Here is a 25,815-nt window from a genome sequence, read left to right on the forward strand (position 1 = left end):
TCTGGAAGAGCAGTCAGTGCTCTTAACCACTGAGCCATCTCTCCAGCCCCTCCAATGTTTTTCTGTGCAGGAGTTAGTTTCTGCTTTGATGACACAAGGCTCTTTTTTTTTTTAATATATATATTTTTTACTATATATAAGTACACTGTAGCTGTCTTCAGACACTCCAGAAGAGGGCAGCAGATTTCGTTACGGATGGTTGTGAGCTACCATGTGGGTTGCTGGGATTTGAACTCAGGACCTATGGAAGAGCAGTCAGTGCTCTTAACCATCTCTCCAGCCCCAACACAAGGCTCTTTTACCTGAATGTAGGTTGGTAGATTGTTTATTCAACTGCAGTGTGTGTGTGTGTGTGTGTGTGTGTACGTGTCACAGTGTGCTTATGGAGATCAGACGACAACTTGCCAGGGTTGATTTTCCTCCTTCCACAATGTGGGTCCTGGGGTCAGACTCAGGATGTCAGGCTTGGCAGCAAGCCCCACTACCAGCTAAACCATCTTGCCGGCCCTTTGCCTGCAGTTGTGAAGGGTTGCATCTGAGCCCATCTCCTGTTTGTATAGAAGCTGTCACCAAAGTTGCTGACACTCTTGACAGTCGTCTGTGCTAGAGGCTACACACATAAAAAACTGTTGGTGCTACCCCACGGCTGGCATCCCAGTTCTGTGAGGCAGAGAGAAGAGGACCTCTAGGCTTCTCACAGCCAATCTCACAGAATTGCTGAGGTCCAGGTTCAGAGAATGTGTGTCTCACCCCCGCCCCTCAAATCACACGGAGAGAGATGGAGAAAGATGTCCAATGTTGGTCTGGCTCACATAAGGGAATAGGTACAAACGCACCGGATTCAAGGTGCATGCACAGTGGGGTTTGGGGTTGGAAGGGGTGGGGAACCCCATTGTGCTCACCAGTAGCCTCACTACATCCCCACAGGGAGAGTACTGGGCATCACAGCAAGGACCTCCACCTAGAGCTCACTGCCACAGTGTGGTCCCTTGGGGATGGCGAGTGTCCCCGGTTTATAGCAGGGACATTTGGTGGTTTTAAAAAAGTCCCAACTGTGATCTCACAGATGCCTAAAAGCGTCTTCCAATGGTGCAAATGGAGAGGCCCTCAAAGCTGCCTTTCCTCCAGAGGCTCTGGGTGGGGTCTGCGGACCCTTACCAGTTCTTAGGGGTGCACATAGCATGAGCTAGCCTCCCAGCATCTTCATGCCTGCTTCTCTTTGCTGCAGCCCCTTCACTCTCGCCCCTCCGCTCCTCGGACAGACCCTCCGGGTTCCAGTGTGTCTACCTGGGCCGCCTCCTGTCACACAATCTTGAATTTAGTCACTGTGCACACATAATGTGACAAACTCCTGGGTTCAAGGGGAAAGGGCCTGGGTGGTCTAGGTGACTGTGCCACCCCAAGAGGAAATCAGGCTGGTTCTGAGAGATGGTGTGTCACTCCCATTTGTATAGGAGAAAAAGTGAAAAAGTACATGCAGGCTTTCCATGTGCACGGAGGCCTTCTGTGTGTGTGTGTGTGTGTGTGTGTGTGTGTGTGTGTGTGTGCAGGCCTGTCCTGTGAAGAGGGAAAACCACAGAAGGCTGTGTGGAGGAGACACTTCTGGGAAGGGAGCGTAAGGAAGATGGAGACTTCCCAGCAGACATCTTTCTGCTTAAAGTTTTACTCTGTGCCTCTGACAGCTATGTTAAAAATAATTTTGAAAAATCACACATAGTCATTCCAGAACCAAAGAGAAAGAAGAGACCCACCAAAGTTATCCTTTAAAAGAGGGCCAGGGGGGCTGGAGAGATGGCTCAGTGGGTAAGAGCACCCGACTGCTCTTCCGAAGGTCAGGAGTTCAAATCCCAGCAAGCACATGGTGGCTCACAACCATCCGTAACGAGATCTGACTCCCTCTTCTGGAGTGTCTGAAGACAGCTACAGTGTACTTACATATAATAAATAATATCAAAAGATGGCCTAGTCGGCCATCACTGGAAAGAGAGGCCCATTGGACACGCAAACTTTATATGCCCCAGTACAGGGGAACGCCAGGGCCAAAAAGGGGGAGTGGGTGGGTAGGGGAGTGGGGGTGGGTGGGTAGGGGGGACTTTTGGTATAGCATTGGAAATGTAAATGAGCTAAATACCTAATAAAAAATTAAAAAAAAATAAAATAAATCTTTAAAAAAAAAAAAAGAGGGCCAGGGGCCTGGAAAGATGGCTTAGTGGTAGAGTCCATAGTATGATTGCAGAAGACCTGAGTTTGATTCCTAACACCCACACTGATCAGCTCACAGCCACATGGACTCCAGAGCAGGGGATCCTCCGTCAGGCCTGTGAGAACACTTACACAATCCTATACACACACACACATTCTAAAATATATATGTAACCATATATATATATATATATATAATCATATATATTATACATGTGTGGATACACATGCACACACACACTTTAGAAATTTGGGGAGGGGGTTGTGTACATCTCTAATTCTATACTAGCGAGGCAGAGGCAGATGGATCTCTGTGAGTTCAAGACCAGTCAGGTCTACACAGCAAGCTTGACGCCAGCTAGAGCTACATGTTATAGCTTGTCTTAGAATTTATTTTCAAGATTTTTATTTGTATGTCTGTCTGTCCATCTGTCTGTGCACTGTGGCGCATGTGTGGAGACCAGAGGGCAATCTGTGGGCGTCAGCTCTCTCCTTCCACCATGTGGTCCCAGGGATTGAACTCAGTCAGCCCTTTTACCTGCTAAGCCATCTTGCCGTCTCCAAATTTCATGTTTAATTTTGAGACAGGGCCTCACTCTGCAGCCGATGCTAGCTTTGAACTCACCAGCCTCCTGCCTCAGCCTCCTGAGTGCTGGGTTACAGCAGCACCACATGCCAAGCTCAGCATGCAACATGCAAGGTGCTGAATCTAGCTGTCTTCCCGTTGTAGAGCGTTCTCAGGGCGTCTCCACTCTGTAGCAGCTGCTAGTGTTTAAAGGCTGTATGGTATTCTGCAGTGTGACTCTATCCGTTTCTCTGTGGATGTTGGTTGTTTCCACTCACTGGCCACGGTGACTACTGTATGCTTCTCACAAATGCTCGCAAGTGAATCCAGCACTCAAGCAGGCATTCCTGAGTATTGCCAATCTCTCGGCTCTCTTCCCAGACCATCCCTTCTAACTCATTTTGTGGCCTTATTTTCAGGTACTGCTCAAACGGACCTTCGAGGACAGATTGCGGAGCGTCTACTCGAGACAGCAGGGTGACAAGTCTGCCTCCAGTTCTCTCACTGTTGGATCTTGAGACAACAGGAAAATGACTTCCCATGACCCAAAGGTATATAGTGACTGGGGGTTCCCACCGAGAGAGGAGGATCTTGTGGGTGTTTCTTTCAGGAGAGCCAGGGTTTGCTAGACAAACCCTGACACATCTAGTTTAAGAACCACGTGGTCAGAGCCTACCTGGGTGTGGTGGGGGTCATCGGTAATCCCAAACACTTGGGAGGTAAAGCAGGGGGTCAGGATTAAGAGATTCAAGATCGTCCTCGGCTACCCATTGAGTTTGAGATCATCGTTCTGGCTCAGTGAAGCCAAGCCAAGCCAAGCCAAGCAAAGATTTCTGGATATCCACCTGTGCAAAGGTGTGATCTCAGACTTGCTCCTGTGGGTACTTACAGACTGGGTGGGCAAGGGAAGATTGCTGGGTTCTCCAGAAAGGTTCTTGGCCTCCAGCAAGGCAGGGGTCTGCTACCCACAACTAGCGGGATGAAGTTGGCCATAGAATTGTCTGCAGCCTTTGGTTACAGGGAGATGGGGGACATGAGCTGAGAGGCCAGTGACATAGTGGGGTTCTGGGAACTCTGGCCCAGTATGGTGTTTTGGTTGGCTTCCGTTTTTTGTTTTTTTGTTTTTTTTTGTACTAGTGACCATGAATGCCAAGGTAGGCAGAGGTGTGTCCCAGAGGAAGCAGTCACAGCTGAGGTAGAGTCCAGGTGGCTCTGGGGATTGGAATGAAGTCAGCTGGTTGCAGGGATGCATTATAAGGTGCTGAAGGATTCTCCCCAGCCTGTGTTAGGGTGTGGGACCAGCAGGGGAAGTGGACGTTGGAATGGAGAACCCAGCAAGGACAAACCCCTTGGGGAACTGGAGCCAACTCGGGTATGAGGCCACCACCAGGAGCTGTCTCCATGGTTGACAGGGGCCCCTTGTGGCAGACTGGCCCTTTTTTGGTCAGAGACAGCATGTGCCTATAATGGCTGAGCCTAGCCTGGTGCACCATGCTTTGAAATGCTTGCTTAAATAGTTTGCTTTTATGGCTTTGAACTTGTCCAGCACTCGTAGATTTTTCTTTAATTATATATACATATGTGTGTGTGTGCATGTGTGCATGTGTGCACGCACACACTCATGTATATTGTACCACGGTGCATTTCTGGAGGTCAGAGGACAACTTGTGGGAAATCTTTTTCTCCTTCCACCAGGCAGGTGCCAGGAATTGAACTCAGGTCATTGGCCTTGGTGGCAATCACCTTTACCTGCTGAGCCATGTCCTCCTGGTGTTTTTGTTTTTGTTTTTGTTTTTTTGTTTTTTCGAGACAGGGTTTCTCTGTATAGCCCTGGCTGTCCTGGAGCTCACTTTGTAAACCAGGCTGGCCTCTAACTCAGAAATCCACCTGCCTCTGCCTCCCAAGTGCTGGGATTAAAGGCGTGTGCCACCACCGCCCAGCCCTCCTTGGTTTTAAAAACACAAGCATATTCAGGGCGGGGGTGAGCGCGCATCACTGCACAGAACTGATTGGCAGTTACTAATTCTGCAGAGACGGCCTTGGCCACCTGCCTGGACATTGACTTCCTTAGAGTCCCTTTCTCCTTCTTCCTTTCCCTGTCCCTCAGTTTTCCATTCTGGGAAATGGCAGCCTACAGAGGTGCAGTGAGGATTATGCCTGGTAGTGGCATTAGCAGGGCACCTGGGGATAGCTACCATTTCTCAAAGGCTGGTAACACCATGATAGGACAAGCAAGAGGTGTGGCCCACCTGCTAGCCTCATTCCACAGATGGACACACACTCCTGGCCCATCTGCGGGGCTTGGAAGCCAGGTGTGTAGAGGAGGGGGTGGGGCACCCCATCGGCTCACAGAATTCCTCTGGAGGCCTTGAACTTGGTGGAGGTTCTCAGGCTCGACACACTTCTGGTGAATTCCGAAGCTCTTGAGTTTGGGACTGTGGTGTGTCTGGTGATAATGGGGTGTGGCTCATCTGTGGAGGTTTGTCTGGTGTGCATTAGGCCCTGAGTTCAGTCTTTCCAATATACAGCTGGCCTCTCTGGTGAAACTGTCGGTGCTGTTGGGGGCGGGGGTGGGGTGGGGACACAGCCCGAGAGTTCCTTTCTTTCCCCTGTTGGGACGCTCCACTCAGGGCAAGCCAGAGCCTTGACTGTTCCATAGAGAAGAGTTTCAGGATGAGCCAAACTGAAACCAAAGTAGTTAATTTATTATTTAGACAGACAAATGGATGGGAGAAGGACAGACAGCCCCAAGGCATAGGTTTCAGCTTGAGGGAGATGTGCTTAGCTATCTACGACGCCTGCATAGGATGCCTTGCATATTGAAAAAATGGAAGTGCTCTTTTTAGGCTGAGGGATGTGAGCAGATGCTAATACAGGGAGACTCAAGGTCACACATATGCCAGCCCTCGGGGAGAAGCTCCCTTGTCCTTGACATTCATGGTCAAGGGTGTCTTCAGGGCAACATACGTTGTTGCTGTGGGTCACCTTTGCTATGTCCAGTGTGCTATGTCTGGTGTGTTTCTCTCAGGTTGTTGGAGGCAGAGTAGATGCCAGAGAGAGTGGCTTCTTTCTCTTCACGTATCCTGTTAATACTCCTTGGAGCTTTCTAGAAGGGAACAGAGAGGCCCGAAGTCTTTCCTCAGAGGACTCTGTGGTTGAAGCATCACCCCCGCGTTGGTCTCTGGGTGACAGCTTCCTGGAAGGGTAGCTCACTGTTTCTCTGGCTTTGTGAAGCAGCCCAATTTGTGGTACCAGGCGGTGTGGCTGGTGTCACAGGCTTTGCATCTAACTCCCTGTCCCTGAACGTCAGCAATTCTGTCCTGTTGGGAAAGGGGCAGGGTGCTTTCCCATGCCTGTTTAGACAAGGCCTCCATTGGTCCTTTAGAAAAGGAACAGAGAAGTAGACAGGAGGAAGGATCCTGTCTCGGTTAATGTGTCAGAGTGTGCTAGGGGTGAGGCATGACAATTCCTCTGTCTGGAGCCCCTCTGTCACAGGCCTGCACCAGCACGGGGTTCAGGAGCCCTGGGCCACATTCTCAGCAGGTCATGCAGGGAGAAAGGGACATACCACTGGGTCACCTGGATTGCAGTCGGGCTCCGTTTCTCTGTAGCTGTATGACTTCTGGCAAGCCTCTTGACCTCTCTGGTCTTGGGTTTTGATCATCAGTGAGGCCAGTTTGGACCCCGGTAGCAGGGATGTTGGCGTGGTTTTGGGAGAGCTCCCGAGGGAGTGATAGTCTAGGATTTCGGAGGATATGCCACTATCCCATTCCTGTGAAAGTCATTACCCATGCAGCCTCCTAGCATCGGACTCCTGACCCTCCAGGAGAAGTGACCGAGGAGCACCGAGGATCATTGCTCTGGGTAGACCTGGTCACCCATTCCCCCCCCCCACACACACACACCTGAGCCAGTCAGCTGGCACAGAGGTGGTTTTTGCAAACCTCAAACTTCCTCCCCACCCTAGTGAAGGAAAGACTTCAACGCCTATTTACAGACTTCCCTGATTTTATAAATAGGCATTCCTCAGAAACCCCGAGCCAGTGCTGGGGCGGGGGTGGTGGGCGCACTGAGCCCTGCCTCTCACTGGGCAGGCAATGGTGTCCCTGTGTCTGCTGGCATTGTCTCTGAGTGTGGAGCCCGTGGTCCTGGCCAGGTGTGGAAGGTACAGTGTAGGCAGGAGCCTGTGGAGCCTGCACCCTGGGGTGTTCAGTCAGGGATGTGGGCAACTGGAGAGGTGTATGAGTGTATAGTGGGATCAGGGTAGCCAGCACCCCTGATCTGAGACATGTAGGGGGAACCTAAAAGAGGACAGAAAAGGTATATGACAGCGTTCGAAAGGAGCTTGCTTACACATTCCAGGCCAGAGCAAGCTCCTGGGGCAAAGGTCTTGAGGCCTGGAACACAGGCTGAATGGAAACAGAATGGCCACGCAGGGAGAGTCAGGTGAGACCAGACATGTAGTCACGGCTGCAGCAGGAAGAAGAGGGGTGAGCCTCGGGGGGAGAGGGCGGGGCTAGTTCTTTACTACTTAGAGCAGTGGGAAACCAAAGACTTTAAGCAAGGGCCCCCTCACAGCATCCTGTGTTCAGCACTTTGTTGGCAAGGCTGCAAACAAGAAGACTTGTAGCTCAGGTTAAGCCAGCCAAGGGGGAGGCACTGGGCCGAGACCACAGGAAGCTGGCCGCACGCAAGACTCCCCTCCCAGGGGTCACACGGGACACACTGTTTCCTCCAGCAGTGATCCGTGACAGGACACGAGGTGTTCAGGACTAGAGAAGCCAGTTAGACCCCAGGCCACACCCAGAAGGGTTTTACTATTATGAGACTGACTCTTGTCTTTTTCAATCCCCCTGCTTCAGCCTCCTGAGTGCTGAAATTCCAGCTATGCACCAGCAGCAGGGTTCTACCCAGAGATCTTATGAGGAGGGTGGTCCCTTGGGGACCCCCCCTGGAACACTTACAACCCAATCTCCCCACCCCCACCACCAGCCTAAGGGATAGCAGGAGGGTGGCGCCGCACACTACATCTCTTAGGGACCCCAAGTTCTGAGATGCTGAGAAATGGAGGCCAGGCAGGCTGAGGAGAGCAGCCACTAGCCCTCTAATCTCTTTTTATTCTGGACAGGTTGAGATGGGCTCTGTTTCCAGTAAAGCCCTCTGGCTGCAGATGGGGCTGGGGCTGGGGCTGAGGAGATGTCTTAGCAGTGAAACTCCTGCCATGTAAATGAGAAGACCTGAGTTTGAATCCCCAGAAAGCAACACAAGTGCAGGGCTGGGCATGTTGGTGGAATTCCAGTATCAGCAGGCAGAGCCAGGGATTCCCCAGAGCAAGCTGGCTCATGAGTGGGACTAGTTAATTGGGAGCTCGGGGATTGACTGAGAGAGCCTGCCTCAGTGAATAAGATGGGCAAGCTATGAGGGATGAGTCCTGATGTCATGTGAACCTCCACATCCTATGACATCATAGTTGGGCCTCCACATACACACGTGCATGTGAATGCAAGAATGAATGCATGATAGGTATGGGTCTGGAGGATGGCTCTGTTGGTAAAGTGTATGCATGAGGACCTGCGGTCCATCCCAGAACCCTCACAGAAAGGTGGGCATGTTCCTGCATGCCGTAATCTCAGGGCTCAGAGGAAGCAGGAGACAGCAGATCACTGGGAGTCACATCCAGGCAGCCTAACCTGTGCACTCCCTAGTTCACTGAGAAAGCCACTTTGGGGAGGGTGTGGACAGCTCCTGAGGAATGGCACTCTGGCCTTCTCATGCACACATGTGTGCACACACACCCCTACACATGGATGCAGAGTGGCAGCGGGGAGCTGTGAACAGGGTCACCCTCCAAGGGAGAGAGGTCATAGCTGGGCCAGGACAGCAGATGTTGGAAGATACAGGTGGCAGGTCAAAGGCCAAGTGTCCTTAGTTGCTGAAGTGCATTGGCTCTGGGGCACAGAATTGGGGTAAAGACCGTGCCCGAGGGCAGCTTACCTGCCAGTGTGTGCACTGAGTCACACAGCCCTGGGGCTGAGCCTGACTCTGCTATCTTCCCCCTGCACTGAGGCCCTCAATGCTGGGCTGGCTTGCCATGGAAGGGAAGGTAGCATGTACTATAACACAATAGATGAACCAGGCATGATGGTAGCTGATGCTGCTGAAGGGTCTTGTTGGAGTTACAGGTCATGGATAGAGAATAACAAGCAGATCAAGGAACTGGGAGTAGCTCTGAGAAAGAAAAGGGACTTGGGGCAGGCTCTAGGTCTTGGAAGTTGGCTGCCTTTCTTACAGCATACTCTTTGCTGTAGAGTTGGATGCTGCTCTGCAGGGTACAGACTTTCCCCTCCTACAGGTGGCAGTTTGGTCCCTGTGGATACTGGCAGCCTCAGGAGGCATATGTAGATTAGTCATTTGTCTGATGTGACACACCTGCCACATGTCGTGCCTTTTTCTCGGAGGGGCAGCTCACTGATTCAATTATGCGGTTAATTTACCTCTCCGGCAGTACAGGGGTACAGTGAATTGACACTGTGTGATGGGAGCTAATGATGGCAGGGACAGCTGGGGAAGGGAAATCTCGGTCCAAGACCTGGATGATAGATAGGTACAATTGGCCCCAGACCTGAGCCAGTGAGGTGTGCTTTTGTAACACCAGAGACCTAGGAGGGGGGCAAAGACAGGCGGGACAAAGAGGAGACCCAGAGAGCCAGGCCACAATTATTCTCTGAGAGTATGGATGGGGCAGTGGGAAAGTCAGGACTCAGCCTGGCTGGCAACGACAAAGGGGTGGAATAGGTCCAGGCCAGAGGCAACGGCCAGAGAAGGGGCATGTGAGCAGGTAGTTGTTAGGTGATGTACAGAGCAGGGAGGAAGGGAGGGAGGGGATCCAGCCAGATGATCAGTTCTCAGGTTGCGGTGGCAGTGATGCTGAGCCCCCGAGCCCCAGGAGGGGCAGATTTGGTGGTAAAGTGAGCTGAGTTTGGGTCACAGCCTACTACTGAGATGGAGGCAGTTCAGCCAGGGTTGTGTACTTTGAACACAGCAGGCTGCTGAGACCACCAGAAGTGGGGACCACCGGAAGTGGGGAGGCTCCAGTCTGCCAAGCTATGATTGGGCAGCTAAGAAAGCCAACTGTGGGAAACTGAGCAGGGGAGGAGAGAGGTGGGCGCCTGTCATACAATAGAGGGTCAATAGTCATCAGAATGATTGATAGATCAGAATTTGGTGGTCTGAGCTTTTGTGCGTGCGTGTGTGTGTGTGTGTGTGTGTGTGTGTGTGTGTGTTTGCATGCATGCGCTCTTGCACAGGTACAGGGAGAGGCCACAGGTTAGCCTTGGATGTTGTGCTGTTTCTCCGGAGCCATCTACCATTTTTTGTTTGTTTTGTGTGTATGAGAGCCTGGCCTGCCTGCGTGGATATCTGTGCACCACATGCATGCCTGGTACCTAAGGATGTGATGAGACTCCTTGTGGGTGCTGGGGAATGAACCCAGGTCCTTTGTAAGAACAACAGGTCTCTCAACTACTGAGCCAACTCTCTGAGCCAACTCTCTAGCTCCTACTTCTTTTCTTTTCTTTTCTTTTCTTTCTTTTTCTTTTTTTTTTTTTTTCGATTTTTTGAGACAGGGTTTCTCTTTATAGCCCTGGCTGTCCTGGAACTCACTTTGTAGACCAGGCTGGCCTTGAACTCAGAAATCCACCTGCCTCTGCTTCTCTAGTGCTAGGATTAAAGGAGTGTGCCACCACGCCCGGCTTTACTTATTTATTTCTTGAAAAAGACCCTCTCACTGGCCCAGAACTCATCCTTTAAGATTATAAACTCATGACACCATGTTTACCTGGTTTTGGGTTTTTTTGTTTTTAATGTTTTATCTTTATTTATTTATTTATTTATTTTTTTGTTTTGTTTTGGTTTTTCGAGACAGGGTTTCTCTGTGTAGCCCTGGCTGTCCTGGAAATCACTCTGTAGACCAGGCTGGCCTCCAACTCAGAAATCTGCCTGCCTCTGCCTCCCAAGTGCTGGGATTAAAGGCGTGCGCCACCACGCCCAGCTTATCTTTATTTTTACAATTCTGTCTATGTATGAGGGTGCATGCACATGAGTGCAGGTGTTGACGAGAATGTTGGATCCCTGAGCTAGAGCTCCCAGCAATTATGAGTTGCCTGGTCCAGGGGTTGGGAATTGAACCTGGGTCCTCTGCAAGAAGCAAGCCTTGCACTTAACCACTGAACGGTCTCTCTAGCCACCATGCCAGCTTTTATGTGGGTGTTGCTGGGTCTCGAACTCATGTCCCTACACTTGCATAGCAAGCACTTTACCCAGGGTGCCTGTGCCGGTCCCTCCACTGTAAAGTCTGGAGGTGACAGTAGCACAGCCATAGGCCCAAGTGACAGAATCTGCAACTGCAGGTGACCAGGAGGAGGAGGGGGAAAATGACTTTCCACATTGGTTGACACAGAGTTGCCACTAAAGTCCACAGGATCCTGGCTGGGGCTGGGTCAGGTGCTTAGCAGGTTCCTCAGAACCCATCTTTCTGGGTCAGTGAGAGGCTGCAATGATGGAGCAATTGAGACACATGGCTTTTTTTTTTTTTTTTTTTTCTTGTGATCAACCCTTTTCTGGAACTTTCCTGCTTCCGGCATGACAGTCTTGACTTAAAACCAGAATCCTTTTTCTGCTCTGCCAGGTACCCACAAGTCTTTCCATCCCAGTTACTTGAGTCACTTCTTGACTGGTCAGAGAGTTTCAGAGAGAAAACTTGCCTCTCCCGCATTAATATGTGGTTTTGGTAGTGAGCCCCCACCCCACCCCCAGCCTCAGTGGCTTCTGTCTGCAGGGTGAGGTATTTCCTGGGGGAAATTCCTGGTTGGCCTGGGAGCATGGGGAATTCAGGGCACACAGCTCGTTTCTTGGGGTGCGTACATACTGAGGAGTAAGAGTTAGGTAACGTGAGGAGGGCTCTGAGGAAGAGGAAAGGAAGAAAGGCGAGGATGTGGAACTGAGAGAGGAATCTGGCTTTGGTTCGGGGTCCCAGGAAGGAGCCCTCTGAGGAAGTGACTGGCATCTGAGTCTTCACGCGTGGGGAAGAAAGAACCCGAGTCTGAGAGAGGCTAGGGGCTGCCAGGCTGAAGGGCTTTGAGTGGAAGGCTCCAGGGGTAGAGGTGAGGGGGCAGAGATGAGGGGGTGGGCTGCCGGAAGAGGAGGGGCTGAGCCTCCCAGGGCCCTGCCCACCGTGTGCTTCCCCTGCCCACCCTCGGATGCTTCCCTTGGACTTGGTGTAGATCTCAAAGGAGCCATTGCGGGACTGAGGAGTGCGGTGACAGGGTCGAGGTGAGACCTCGTTAGGCCTGGGTTGAGAATGGAAAAAGTTGGGCCTCAGTAGGAGCCTTCCTGGGCCACGGAGGACAAGAGTTGAGTCTAGAACATTACCTGAGAGGAACTGGAAGGTGAGGGAGAGAGGGATGGCTGGCCTCTGCGGCTGGGGCTCTCGATGGAGCTGCTATCAGGAGGCTACACAGTTTTACGCTTTCTTTGGGTCTTCCAGCCTTTGAAGAAATCTGAAACCTTCAGCCCTTGAGGTATCCAGATACTATGGGTGGTGGGGCCACTTGGGCAGCCCAGGGCTTTGGATGCCTGCACAGCCCCAGCCCCCATCCTCCAAGTCAGCCAGCCCCACCTCAGCTGTGACAACAGGGCTCCCCCTTGGCACTTACATAAAAAATGTCGGGTCTTCTGGAGAGGCGTTTCTTGACCCAATTTGGAACACGGAGACAAGGCCACCCAGGGCAGGGCAGTGGACAGCAGGCAAAGCACACCCCTCCCCCAGGCTGCTCCCAAGTGCTCAGGTTATTTATTCCTTGTGCTGCTGAGCAGGGAACCCAGGGCCTAGCCGGTGCTCGGCAAGCGCCCTAACCACTGTGCTATAGGGCTTCAAGCGTTCTCTCACGTGGTCCTCCTGCTTGGAGTTCATCTCTTCTGTCTACCTGTCTAGTCTATCAAATGTGACTATTTTTTTCCAGCCACTTTAAAACATACCTTATTTATTTATTTATTTATTTATTTATGTCTGTGTATGTGTCTGGGTGTGCGTATGCCACAGCATGCATGTGGAGGACTTACAAGAGTCACTTCCCTCCTGCCATATGGATGCCAGAGGTCATATTCGGATCATCAGATCACCAAGCCGTCTTGCCAACCTCAGCCGCTATCTCCCTGTCATCTCTCAGATCACCAAGCCATCTTGCCAACCTCAGCCGCTATTTCCCTGTCATCTCTTGGTGCTATAGCCGCCCCTTTGTTAGTGAGACTCGGGTTTGTTCTGTTTACTTCCAGCCAACTGGTAATTTTGTATCTAAATCTTTGTATGTGGGGGGGAGGGGGGCGTGCGCGCCTGCGTCTATTTGAATGAAGGTGTATTGTATTCCAGGCACAATTGCTTCTCGGCCTTTTGGCTAAGATCAAGTGTATTCCAGGGGCTTGTGGAGATCAGACACACCCTTTCTTTCTCCTTCCTCCATACAGGGACTCTTGTTGCTCCTGAGCAGGTGCGCACAAGGCTAGCTGGCTCACGAGCTTAAGGGGTTGTCCCCTCTCCCCTGGCTGCAGGGATGCTGGGATGATGCATGTGATACTGAGATGTGCTTTGCGACCCTTCTGCACATCTACACGCAGGTGTCATGCTTGTGTGGCCAGCCATCTCCCCAGCTCTCCTGCTGGTGTTTTCAGTTGCTCTGTCTCTAAGGTCTGTGTATCCGTGTATCTTATTGTTTCTGTCTTTGTTTGGTTTTTGACAGGGTCTTGTATATAGCTCAAGCTGGCTTAGAACTTGCTATGTAGTCAAGGCTGGCCTTGAACTCCTGATCTTCATGCTTCTAGCTCCCACATGCTATATTATAAGCAATCATAACCATACTGGCTCTTAAGCCTGCACACTGATTTTTTTCCTACACACACACACACACACACACACACACACACACACACACACATCTATGAACTATATTTTTCTAGTACTGGAGACTAAAGGGCAGGCCTCACTTGTGCTGAGCAAATGCCCTCCACTGACCTTTGACCTGTAACACTCTGCCTTCTTCTTTTCTTCCTACTTTTTTTTTTAAGATTTATTTATTTATTATATGTAAGTACACTGTCTTCACACAGCTGTCTTCAGACATTCCAGAAGATGGAGTCAGATCTCATTACAGATGGTTGTGAGCCACCATGTGGTTGCTAGGATTTGAACTCTGGACCTTCAGAAGAGCAGTCAGGTGCTCTTACCCACTGAGCCATCTCACCAGCCCCCCCCCTACTTTTTTTTTTTTAAACTCTTTTGAGACAGTGTCTCACTATGTAGCCCAGGCTGGTCTCACATTTTCTTTTTCTCTCTTCCTTTCTTCCTTTCTTCCTTTCTTCCTTTCTTCCTTTCTTCCTTTCTTCCTTTCTTCCTTCCTTCCTTCCTTCCTTCCTTCCTTCCTTCCTTTCTCTCTCTCTCTTTCTCTTTCTTTCTTTCTTTCTTTCTTTCTTTCTTTCTTTCTTTCTTTCTTTCTTTCTTTCTTCTCCCTTTCTTCCCTCCTCCTCCATCTCCTTTTACTCCCCCTTCTCCTTCCAGCTCCTTTTTCTTTCTTTTGTTTGTTTGTTTGTTTCCAAGAGACAGAGTTTCTCTGTGGCGCCCTGGCTGTCCTGGAACTCACTCTGTAGACCAGGCTGTTCTCAAATTCAGAGATCCGCCTGCCTCTGCCTCCCGAGTGCTGGGATTAAAGGTGTGCGCCACTCTTTCTGGCTTAATTTTTCCATCTTTCTGCCTCAGCCTCCCAGCAGATCTGGTGGCCAGTTCTATTATGAATGTCCACTTTGAGTCCAGAGTAGGTATGGGCCACGTTTTCCTGCATCTTTCTGTCATATGCTGGACAGTCTGGTGCCTATGCTGCTCAGGACACGCTGTTGTCTTTCCTGACAGGGCACTGACTTTCGTTCAATAGGGGTCATCTGTTTAGTTAGGGATCAACAGATTTCTTTGTCTAATGGAGCCACGTGTGTCTTCCTTTTCACATTTACTTACTCGTATATGAAGGAACACACACCACAGCACATGTGGGTTTGTGTGTTTGTTTTCCGGAGTTCCTTCTGAAGCCTGGAGGTTATGAAGATTTCTTTGGCTGCTGGGAATAGACTCAAACAACCTCGAGTTGTCTCTGACGCTTCTCAGCCTCTTGCTGTAAAAGTAGTTTTTATTCACTGCCTCTGTCTGCTGGCTGAGCCCTAGTCCTGGAAGCTTCAAGCCTCTGTGCAATCTTATCTAGGCCTAGAATGTTTTCAGTTTCCGAGGCTGACTTCTGAATAAGCTCACCGTTCCTCGCACTTTCTGAGCTCTGGCTGGCTGGTTCAACTCAGCCATTCAGGCTCAAACTCCTCTCCAAGCTGACTGGATCAGTCTGGCTTCTCTCAGCTTCTCACTGAATTGCTCTGCTTGGTCTCAAACTAACTCTTAACGATCTGTTCTAATTTTCTGACTCATTCCCATTCTCTGTTTCCTTCTGCCTTCATTTCTATCTGGCTTGTTTTCTCTGTAACCAGTCCCTGAATAGACTGCCTGTCCTGCTAAAACTGCCCCCTCTTCTCTTCCTTCTGTTTACTTCCTGTCAACTGGTTGTTAGCTCCGCCTCTTGGCCCATGGGTGACTTTATTCAATTCTGCTTACAGAAAGCTCTTGGTCTGAGCCACAGCACAACTAGAAACAGGTTTGTTTGTTTGTTTGTTTGTTTCAGTAAACAGTCTCAGGGTTCACAGTATGATCAAATATCCTGCCACACCTCACCTGACCCTAACAGGTGTTTGTTTTGCTTTGCTTTGTTTCCTGAGTTACATTGTATCATCTGCCCCTGTCTGTGACTTTTAGGGGCCAGTGAAAGTGCATTTTTTTTGTGTCTCACTTTCCCTGCCCTGAGATTCGTGAGGAAGGGAGGGAGCTGCTGACTCCCTGAGCCCGGGGGAGGGGGGGGTGGGGGGGTGGGGGGGGTGGGGGGCTGGGGGGGAAGGGGGGGAGGGCTGCTCCTCATCTAGAAAGTCTTCCAGGCATGAAGTCAGGAGGACTGTGGGGTCCATTCCTTTATCAGGAACACAGTGTGTGTTCTATTAGTTTCCTGACCTTGGAGGAGGGAGAGGCAGCCGCAGTTACTGGCCAGGAGTCAGAATCCTGTCCTTCCTGTGGCATGCTCCGGCCTCTATGTGTTCCTAACACATTTTCCACATTAAGTTCCTAAGCACAGTCCCTGTGCTTCTGCCGATTCTTTCCCACTGAGCTTTAAAATACATTTGAATTGCATGTATTAACTTCTCTCTCTCTCTCTCTGTGTGTGTGTGTGTGTGTGTGTGTGTGTGTATGTGTGTGTGGCACTGTTCCTATGGTGATCAAAGACAAGAGTGAGCTCTCTCCATCATGTGGGTTCTAGGAGTTGAGTTCAGGCTTGGTGGCTCGTATCTTTACCTGCTGAGCCATTGTGCTGGCCAGACAGAGAGCTTTTGAGGTATTTATTTATTTTATTTAAAAATCTTTTGAAATTTTTATTTACTTTATGTGTTTGGGTGTTTTGCCTGTGCACACTGAGACTGCAGGGGCCCTCAGACCCCCATAACTGGAGTTATAAGTAGTTGTAAGGCATTATGTGAGTATTGAGAATTAAACCCAGGTCTTCTGGAAGAGCAATGAGTGTCTGGAATACTTGAGTCATCTCTCCAGCCCCAAAGAATTTATTTTCAATTATATGCATTTGCACACATCGGTGGGTGACTTTAATTACATGCCTATACATGTGGGTCTGTGTGTGGGTCCATGTTTTTGAGTGCGGGGAGGGCCTGTGGTGGCCAGAGGAGGGTATCAGATCCCCTGGAGCTGGAGTTATAGGTGGTTGTGTTGCCATGTGGGTGCTGGGAACTGGACTTGGGTCCTTTTGAAGAGCAGCCTGTGCTCTTGACCACAAAGTCATTTCTCTAGCTTCATTTGTTTGCCTTTGAGACAGGGTCTCACTCTATAGCCCTGGCTGGAACTCCCTGAGATCCATCTGCCTCCGTTATGAGTGCTGGGACTGAAGGTGTACATCATGATACCTGGCCACTTCTGCTTTTACCTTCCCTTGCATGCTGGGCATCAAATCTAGGCCCTTAGGTTTACTGGGTAAATGCCGTCCCAGCAAGCCACACTGAAAAGATGTCTAAAGATCTGATTGCAGATTTGCGTATGTGCATGCATGTGAATTTACAAGGAGAGGCCAGAAGATGCATCAGATCTGTCAGGAGCTGGAGTTAATAGACCGTTGTAAACCACCTGATGTAGGTGCTGAGGACTAAGCTCAGGGCCTCTGGAAGGACAGGAAGTGCTCTTGATTGCTGAGCCTTCTCTCACATGAGTTCTCTGGCCACATTTCTTTGTTCACTTAGTCACTTAACAAATGCATGGGAGCATTGCAGAGTGTCCCCTGTGCAGGGCACTGTTCAGTGTCCTGACCTTGCATCAGCTGCACAGGATGACAAGTCTTACTACTCACAGGCCTGAGAGCCCCATTGGGACAGGCAGCCAATCAGCAGGCAAGTAAGTGCTGTGTCTTTCCCCATGTCCTCAGCCACAGGGAGACACAGCCTGACACTGTCCCCAGCAGCCAGAGAGTCTGCCCGACCCTACCTAGCCACCTCCCCTCAGGTGGTAGGAGACTTTCCAGAATGAACCAGAGCAAAGTAAAGAGAGTGAGTTTATTAAGTATTTAGACAGACAGGAGAAAGACAATCTCAAGAAATGAATACTTGCTTCGCAAGAGAATAAGTCACCCACAGGTGTCTACAGTGGCTATCTGTAAGATTTTCCAGCTTTCTAAGTGACAGTCCTAAAAGGATGTCACTTACAAGGTTTTTGGTTTTTTTCGGTTGGTTGGTCGGTTGGTTTTTGAGACAAAGTCTCTCTATCTTGGCTGTCCTGGAACTCACAATACAGGCCAGGCTGGCCTCACACTCACAGAGATCTGCCTGCCTCTGGCTCCAGAATGCTGGAGCTAAAGGCGTGCGCCATCATGGCCTAGGCTGATCTGTAAGTTAAGTTAAAATAGGTTCTGGTTTATTTATTTCCTTAAAGAACCCTTTTGTGAACGGAACTGTAAGATGGTGTGTGTGTGTGTGTGTGTGTGTGTGTGTGTGTGGGTGTGTGGGTGTCAGCATGTATATGCAGAGGTCACAGAGACATCATCTTGCCTTCCGCCTTGTTTGAGGTAAGGTCTCTCTCCCTTGTTTCTTCCTGGGCTGCATACTCCAGGATTGCAGGCTGCAGCCCTTCTTGGCAGTTCTGCCTCTCTCCTCTCCCCTTGCTCTGCAGATGTGTGCTGCAGTGTTTGGCTTTTTACATTTGAGCTCTGAGGTTCCAACCTCAGATCATCAGCCTTGTGGTGCAAGTTGCTGTACCTGCTGGGTGTCTTCTGGGCCCTTGAAGTCATAAGAAAAAGCCAGGACAATAAATCAACATTAAAAAAAAAAGAAGAAGAAGAAGAGAGAGGAAAGAAATCACAAGGCGATTTTGAGGTTCAGTACAGATTTTAGGGTGAGCAAGGAGTATTAATATGCTGAAACTCAAACACAGTTTTCCATTCTTAGACATCATTAGGGTGTCTTCAGGAAAGCTTTTCTGCAGGTGATTTCTTTGTCGGCTGCATTGAAATGTCTCAAGATTCTGTCAGTGCAAGTGGCATCCTGGATTCTAGGGGGAGGGGCTTCTCTTCCTCTCCTGGTTCCACGATGGACTAAAGACATAGAAGCAGGGGTGGGATTAGGGGATGAGGCCGAGCCTCCTAGAAGAGTTGAGCTTGGGGAAGCCTCCCAGCTGGTGTGGCGTGAATAACAGGAAGTACCCTATCAAGAGGGACTGAGTGTGGCAGAAGCTTCAGGCAGAGGCCTGCCATGGTCTCAGTGATGTTAGGACGTCCTTTATGGTTCCTTGTAGAAAGGGGGTGGAGCTGGGCAGTGGTGGCGCAAGCCTTTAATCCCAGCACTTGGGAGGCAGAGGCAGGCAGATTTCTGAGTTGGAGGCCAGCCTGGTCTACAGAGTGAGTTCCGGGACAGCCAGGGCTACACAGAGAAACCCTGTCTCGAAAACAAAAAAAAAGGGGGGGGGGGGTGGAGGCACTTGCAGTATTGCAGGTGGAGACAGCTGGAGCCATGTTGGGTCTGGAGATGTGGGAGCCGGGCCTGATAGGAAGGGGTTTTAAAGGCAGAACATTTAGAACCTCCTGCGTGGATTATGCATTATGCACTTTAGTGATGAACTCTAAGTCACCAAGATAACATCTGTGTTGCATCAAGGAAAGGAATAAAAGCACCCGGGGGGGAAGACATAATAAAAACACTTAACCTTGGAGTCCAGATTTGAATTTTCCACTACACACTTCCTGCATCTTCTATTCTGTCTGAAGGAGGCTGTCTTGTGAATTTGTCTGTCCCTGAGTGTGACCGTGTGTGACTTTTGTGTATTCTGTCTGTTGTGTGACCATGTGTATCTACTGGGTGACTGTGTCTTGTCCCCCACAAAGGACTTCTGTCTTTCATCGAACAGCAACAGGAAGCACCATACAGGGAAGAGATGTGACACTTTAACAGCTTATCCAGGAGTTTATAACGATTAAGTTACTGGCTCCAACTGGCCCAGACAGCAGCAGTAACACAGACGACACTGTTTATCAACCCGTATCCATGAATGGACATTCATTTTCGAAGGTTGCTTTCAGCAAAGGACACACATGCGTTGTTGCGGGTCAGGGGCATGGATGAGTCCTTAAGATTACAGCTGTGTGTTGGCTTAGGTTGTAAAAGCTGTTTGCACGGGAAATCCAAAGCACATAAGGTTAGTTACTTCATTGTTTGCTTGCTTGCTTGTTTTGGTTTTTGGAGACAGGGTTTCTCTGTGTAGCCCTGGCTGTCCTGGAACTCACTCTGTAGACCAGGCTGACCTCGAACTCAGAAATCCTCCTGCCTCTGCCTCCCAAGTGCTGGGATTAAAGACACGCGTGCCACCACTGCCCCGGCTACATTGTTCTTTGGGGGGGCGGGGTGAGTAGGGTCTAACTGTGTAGCCAAGGCTGGCCTGGAACTCTTCAGCCCCTTAAATGCTGGTTGCTGGAATGGCGGGTGTGTGGCACCATGCTGGATAAACTTGCCTTTTGCTGCTTGTGCGACCAGGCACAGTCTGGGGAGAGCAGGGTCGACTTCTCTGAGTTCTCTATGAAACTGTATTTACTTTTACTTTTGGACACTTCCTCCTCTGCTCTCGCCAGCTCTTTTATTTCTCTGAGAGTGCACAGCTCTTCTGGTATTTACACGTGGGCCTTATGCTGAGACTGGGCTGTAGTACCGTTGGTGACGGCCAGCCAGACCGCAGGGACATGTCTGGTGGGATTGGGGTTTCCTGTGGCCTCTTGTACACCGAGATACTACATTCCAAAAATAAGTCTCCCTAAAACCCCCACCTTTTTGACCTGGGCTAGGCTGCTCTCTGAGCACCCTGGGGCCTGGTTTGGGTCCTACTCCCCATCACAGGTGCCAGGGACCTCAAGTGCTCGCTCTGTCCCGCCCCTCCAGGCCGTCACTCGCAGAACCAAGGTGGCTCCCACCAAGAGGATGAGCAGGTTCTTGAAACACTTTACGGTGGTTGGGGACGACTACCACACGTGGAATGTCAACTACAAGAAGTGGGAGAATGAGGAGGAGGAGGAGGAGCCAGCGCCCACATCAGCAGAGGGTGAGGGCAATGCTGAGGGCCCAGATGCCGAGGCTGGCTCTGCCTCCACGCCCAGGCAGTCCCTGGACTTCAGGAGCCGACTGAGGAAACTCTTCAGTTCCCACAGGTTTCAGGTAAGAGAGTGAGAGGTCGCCAGGTCTCTAAGGTGGGAGCCCCCTATGCCACTGCCACCCCTGTACCCCGCAGGCGCTTTCTGAGAACCTTGCACGTGCCATTGCTCCGCATGTTCTGACCCTGTATTAACAGTGGGGGAGGGGCCGTTCTGGGGCCTGTCCCTCCAGAGGATATGACTTGGGCATGACAGTGAAGGATATGCAGATACATGCTGCAACTTTGAACACATGACCCGAGGGACCGGCCAGACAGGGAAGGTCTCAGTTGTGTATGATGCTGGATAGCGGAACGGTCCAGCAGAGCCAGCAGCCGGGGAGCCAGATGGGAGGCTGTGGGAGGGAGGAAAGGAGAGAGAGGGTGTGGCCGCTTGAGAAAGATGGGACTTCCTTTGGGGTGGTGGAAATACTCTAGAGCTAGAGAATGGTGGCTCCACAGCCTCATGACTGGACCCACTGCTGAGGATCTTTATGGCAACCTATGAACGGTTATTTTATGCTAGTTACTTTCATTGTGGCCAGTGTGTATGCTCAGAGTACTACGAGAGAAGCATTCATTCCAGAGTGCCTACTCCTGGACAAGCATGAGGGTCCCTGCTTTGCAACCTCATCACCATGCTTGGCCCTCAGAGCAGAGAGCATGTGGGGCTGTGGGGCTGGGGAGGCTGGGGAGGCTGGGGAGGCTAGGGAGGCTGGGGAGGCTTGGGAGGTGGTTACAGGGATGGGGGGGTGGTGGGAGAGGGGAGCACTTGTTGTACAAGCATGAGGGCCTGAATTCGAGTCCCCAGTGCCCAGGGAAAATGTCAGATGTGGCAGTACGTGCCAGCAATCACAGCATTGGGAGGTAGACAAGAGGTTCCTTGGGACTCACTGGCCAGTGGGGGAGACCCAGGTTCCATGAGAGAGTCTAACACAATGCTACCCAGTCTCAAAGAGTGAAATGGATAGGGGAACTGTAGACACGAATGTGGATCTCTGATTTTTACATGTATGTAAATACACACACACACACACACACACACACACCTGACTCTCACTGTCACCACCTCTCTGCAGATGCTACCACAGGGGGAGAGAGAGGGGAACTTCCTGGCTGCAGAGAGAAACAAGCTGAGCTGAACTCTGCAAGCCATCTGTTCTACCATTGTGAAGGGCAATTTTTTTCAAAAAGATTTTTATATGTGTATACATGCATCATTTGTATGCTGGAGCCCTCGGAGGTCAGGGGTGTCTGATCTCCAGGAGCTAGAGATCTAGGTGGTTGTAAGTCACCAGATGGGGGTTTGAGGAACTGAGCCTAGGTCCTCTGCGGTGAACATTCTTAACCACGGAGCCAGCTCTCCGGCCCCACGAACAAGGGCAAGCTTCTGTCTCTGCTCTGAGGTGGCGAGCAGCTGTCTAGAAGCAGGGATGCCTCCAGGAGAATGCAAGAGACCAAAGAATAAATAGGGGCAGTCAGTTCCTGGTGAGTCCAGTAGCTCAGGGAGGCACTTTGGGGGTGCCACTCAGGGTATCATAGTCCAAGTCCCTTCTGGAAGCAGGAAGAGGCAGCCTCGGTCTCACCAAGAACACTGTTCTCAGGGAGAGAAAAAAAAATGTTTGTCTTTTCTCTCACTTAAAGTGAGCCAACAACCCAGCATCCCTTGCATCTTGCCGGCCCCTCTGCGGCTATGGCAGGAAACGTGGTATTATGTTGTTGGGGTTGAAATCCCAAACCTGCAATTTCAGAGCAGAGGGAGAGAGCCTGCTTCCTTCCAGCTGTAAAGGGAGCCCCAGCGCCCCCCGCCCCCTGCATGTCCCTGCCTCTGAAGGGACTCATCCCCACCACTCTGCCTGCCAGGCTTAGGTCTGACTCTCATAAAGGTATTTATTGTTTGAGGGGACAGTCTTCCACCTACTGTGGATGACAGACAAATGCCGCTTAGCCTGCTAGATGTCCCCTGCAGGCAGAAATTGGAGGTGGAGGTAGTCGTGGTGACTGTCATGTGACGCTCAAAGCTGAGCATAATAGGTCCTATGGGCAGAAAGGCATGTTTCAGGCAGGGGCCTGAGTTGGTCAAGGGCCTGGTATGGAAAGAGACTGTGGCCTGGGTAGGGGGTGGAGAAGGGGTACCAGGGTCCTGTGGAGAAAGCAGCAAGGTTGCTCACCAAGGCAGGGGCTGCCATGGACGGGCTGTGTGGGGGCCGCCATGGTCAGGTTGGTTGAAGATCTTGGATGGAAGCCCCGGATGGGATGGGAGGAAGGAGCGGGGGTTCAGGATCCTTGCTGTCTGCTGGTAGGATCTGCAGGACCTAGTGATGGTGTGTGCTGTCACTTGTCACAGGAGATGGCATAAGCAAGAGAAGATGTGGGTGAGCCAGGCTCTAGGGACAGCAGGCTTGAGATGGGTCTGGCGCTTTCATCTAGATCAAGGGGCCGCCAGAGCTTGAGCCCTCTGCTCACTTGCCCATTGCTGCTTCAGAGTCCAGCGTGTGGCCCGCTGAGGCTCCGGTCCCAGTGCAGGCTGATGGAACCCTGCAGTTGGCACCCCACAGGATGGGATGTGACCTTCCCTGCCACACAAAGCAGCCAGGTGGAGGGGCGTTCAGTTCATAGAGGCCAAGTGTCTTTTCTTGCTCTTTCTCACTTTTAACTTCAGGTGACAGACATGTGATATAAAATTAATCATTGGAAAGTAACTATTTCTGTGGCGTACAGTACCTGGGATACTGTCTGGCCCCCACTAGCCAGTTCCGAGTCTTCTTGTCCCTGTCCAGCCTGCCCCACCGGGACCCCAGGCTGCGCTGTACCTGGGGCTCACATGGGCACTCAGTGTTAACACTCACAGCTCATCCACACGGTGCACAGATCCATGCTTCATGCTGCTTGGTGACTGTGCTGTGAGCCTGCTCACAATATGGCTATGCTTTGGCTTTCGCTTATCATATGAATTTGCTGATTTCTTCTGGCTCTAAAAGAACCAAGAAGTAAAAACAAAAACAAAATCCAGGCTGGGAAAATGGTTGTCAGAAAGTGCTTACTCTACAAGGAAGAGGACCCCCAAGTTCTGGGCCAGAAACCCAGGCTTTTTTAAAAAAAAAAACAAAAAACCAAAAAAACAGAAGAACCCGCTGTGGTAGCCTTGAGGGAAGACAGAAGGACTCCCAGGGCTCCCTGGCTGGCCAGTCTGGTGAGCCCCATGCCCGTGAGAGACTCAAAACGGGCCATGTGTGGTGCAGACTTTGAATCCTAGCCATTGGGAGGCAGAGGTGGTCAGTCAGATCTTTGCGAGTTCAAGGCCAGCCTGGTCTATGTAGGAAGCTCCAGGCCAGCCAGGGCTAAATAGTGAGATCCTGTCTCAACAAGAAAAAAATAAAAAAAGGCAAGGTGGGGGCTCCTAGGGCAGTGCATCTGAGGATGCCCTTTTGTCTCCACACCCGACACAGGAACACACACAAAAAAAACTAAACCCCCCTCCACCCGCAGCCACCATTAGTGCACAGGCCTCTACTCCAGTCTGTCACCTGCCCTTCCCCCATTCCAGCAGGTCACTCCCCCCAACCTCCCCCCCCCAATTCCTCCCACTCTCCAGGAGAACCCTGCCTTCTCCCCCTTTCCCCTGACTATGCAGGGTGGATGTGTCACACCCTAGGACGAGCTTAGCCCACTGGGCGAGAACACCGCCACCTCACTCCCTGAGGACAGGCAGCCTTTGCAGGGAGGGGTATGTGTGTCGTCTTGTACTCAGAGTCCCAAGGCTGGGGTGTGTTGAATATCTTATTGAGCATCTGTTCTGCAGATGAACCACAGAGAGAGAAAAGGAGACTTAAAACTCTATATGCCTTTTGAGAGTGGCATTTGCTTTGAGAGCTGGTAATAAGAGAAACAGACTGGGTGGCTAGGGGACAGGGAGTGAGAGAGACTCCCCGAGCTCCCCACAGGGCACTGAGGGGTTCCAGAGAATGGAGGAGGCCCTGCCGTGCACTCAGAGCCTCTTGCTCCTCCCTCCAGGTCATCATCATCTGCCTGGTGGTCCTGGACGCCCTCCTCGTGCTTGCTGAACTCCTCCTGGATTTGAAGATCATCGAGCCGGACGAGCAAGACTATGCGGTCACGGTACGAACAGGGCACGCACACACGTGATTGAGCTGCAGCTCCAGGCCATCTTTTTTTTTTTTAAAGATTTATTTATTTATTATATATCAGTTACACTGTAGCTGTCTTCAGACACTCCAGGAGATGGAGTCAGATATTGTTACAGATGGTTGTGAGCCACCATGTGGTTGCTGGGAATTGAACTCAGGACCTTTGGAAGAGCAGTCGGTGCTCTTAACCACTGAGCCATTACTCCAGCCCCCCAGGCCATCTTTTTTTGTTTTGTTTTGTTTTTTGAGACAGGGTTTCTCTGTGTAGCCCTGGCTGTTCTGGAACTCACTTTGTAGACCAGGCTGGCCTCAAACTCAGAAATCCACCTGCCTCTGCCTCCCGAGTGTTGGGATTAAAGGCGTGCGCCACCTGTAGCCCAGGGAAGTCTGGAATTTGATCCTCCTGCCTCAGCTTCCGAAGTGCTGGGATGATAGCCAGGCCTGGCCAGAGATGTTTAGGTGTGGCACGGCCTGATTCTCTCTAAAGGGGGAAATGTGGTCTGTGATGGGGACACATGGCCTCAGCCTGGAGTCCTCATTGGTAACCAGAGACTACCCTGTGACACTGCTCCTTGCTTGCTGTCCCCACAGGCGTTCCACTACATGAGCTTTGCCATCCTGGTCTTCTTCATGTTGGAGATTTTTTTCAAGATCTTCGTCTTCCGCTTAGAGTTCTTCCACCACAAGTTTGAGATCCTGGATGCCTTCGTGGTGGTGGTGTCTTTCGTCCTTGACCTTGTCCTCTTGTTTAAAAGCCACCACTTCGAAGCTCTAGGGCTGCTGATCTTGCTTCGGCTCTGGAGGGTGGCCCGGATCATCAATGGTACGTCCGTCTCCTGCGCTCCCAGGCTGCGTGGGGGGGTGTGCGCCATGGTGGGTACTGAGGTGGCAGAATGGTCACCAGATACCTGGGCTCTCATCCCTGGGCTGTGTCGTGGCTGCTGCCTCTTGGGTATCGGGAGAAACGTAGGATGGTAGTATCTGGTGACGAGTGTTACCTCTAGCTGCTGACTGTGGTTGCTCGAAAGCCATTTCACACTCTGCCC

The 25,815-nt window shown here is 51.0% G+C and overlaps 1 protein-coding gene across 6 annotated transcripts in view; it reads left to right on the forward strand.

Moving 5' to 3' along the window:
* The window catches only part of Hvcn1 (hydrogen voltage-gated channel 1), a 35,493-nt gene that overhangs the window by 6,241 nt on the left and 3,437 nt on the right, over positions 1 to 25,815 (forward strand). For 4 of the 6 annotated variants that reach the window (XM_006530472.3, NM_001042489.2, NM_001359454.1 and 1 more), the window contains 4 exons: positions 3,187 to 3,318; positions 20,375 to 20,647; positions 24,636 to 24,740; positions 25,361 to 25,592. In XM_006530472.3, the coding sequence (XP_006530535.1) occupies positions 3,298 to 3,318; positions 20,375 to 20,647; positions 24,636 to 24,740; positions 25,361 to 25,592 (631 nt within the window). In that variant the 5' untranslated portion in view covers positions 3,187 to 3,297. Of the gene's footprint in view, positions 1 to 3,186; positions 3,319 to 7,138; positions 7,214 to 19,247; positions 19,641 to 20,374; positions 20,648 to 24,635; positions 24,741 to 25,360; positions 25,593 to 25,815 lie in introns of those variants that run through there. The other 2 variants (XM_006530471.4, XM_011248243.2) reach the window with 2 other exon arrangements.

Source organism: Mus musculus, chromosome 5, assembly GCF_000001635.26.
Source record: "Mus musculus strain C57BL/6J chromosome 5, GRCm38.p6 C57BL/6J".
Taxonomy (NCBI): domain Eukaryota; kingdom Metazoa; phylum Chordata; class Mammalia; order Rodentia; family Muridae; genus Mus; species Mus musculus.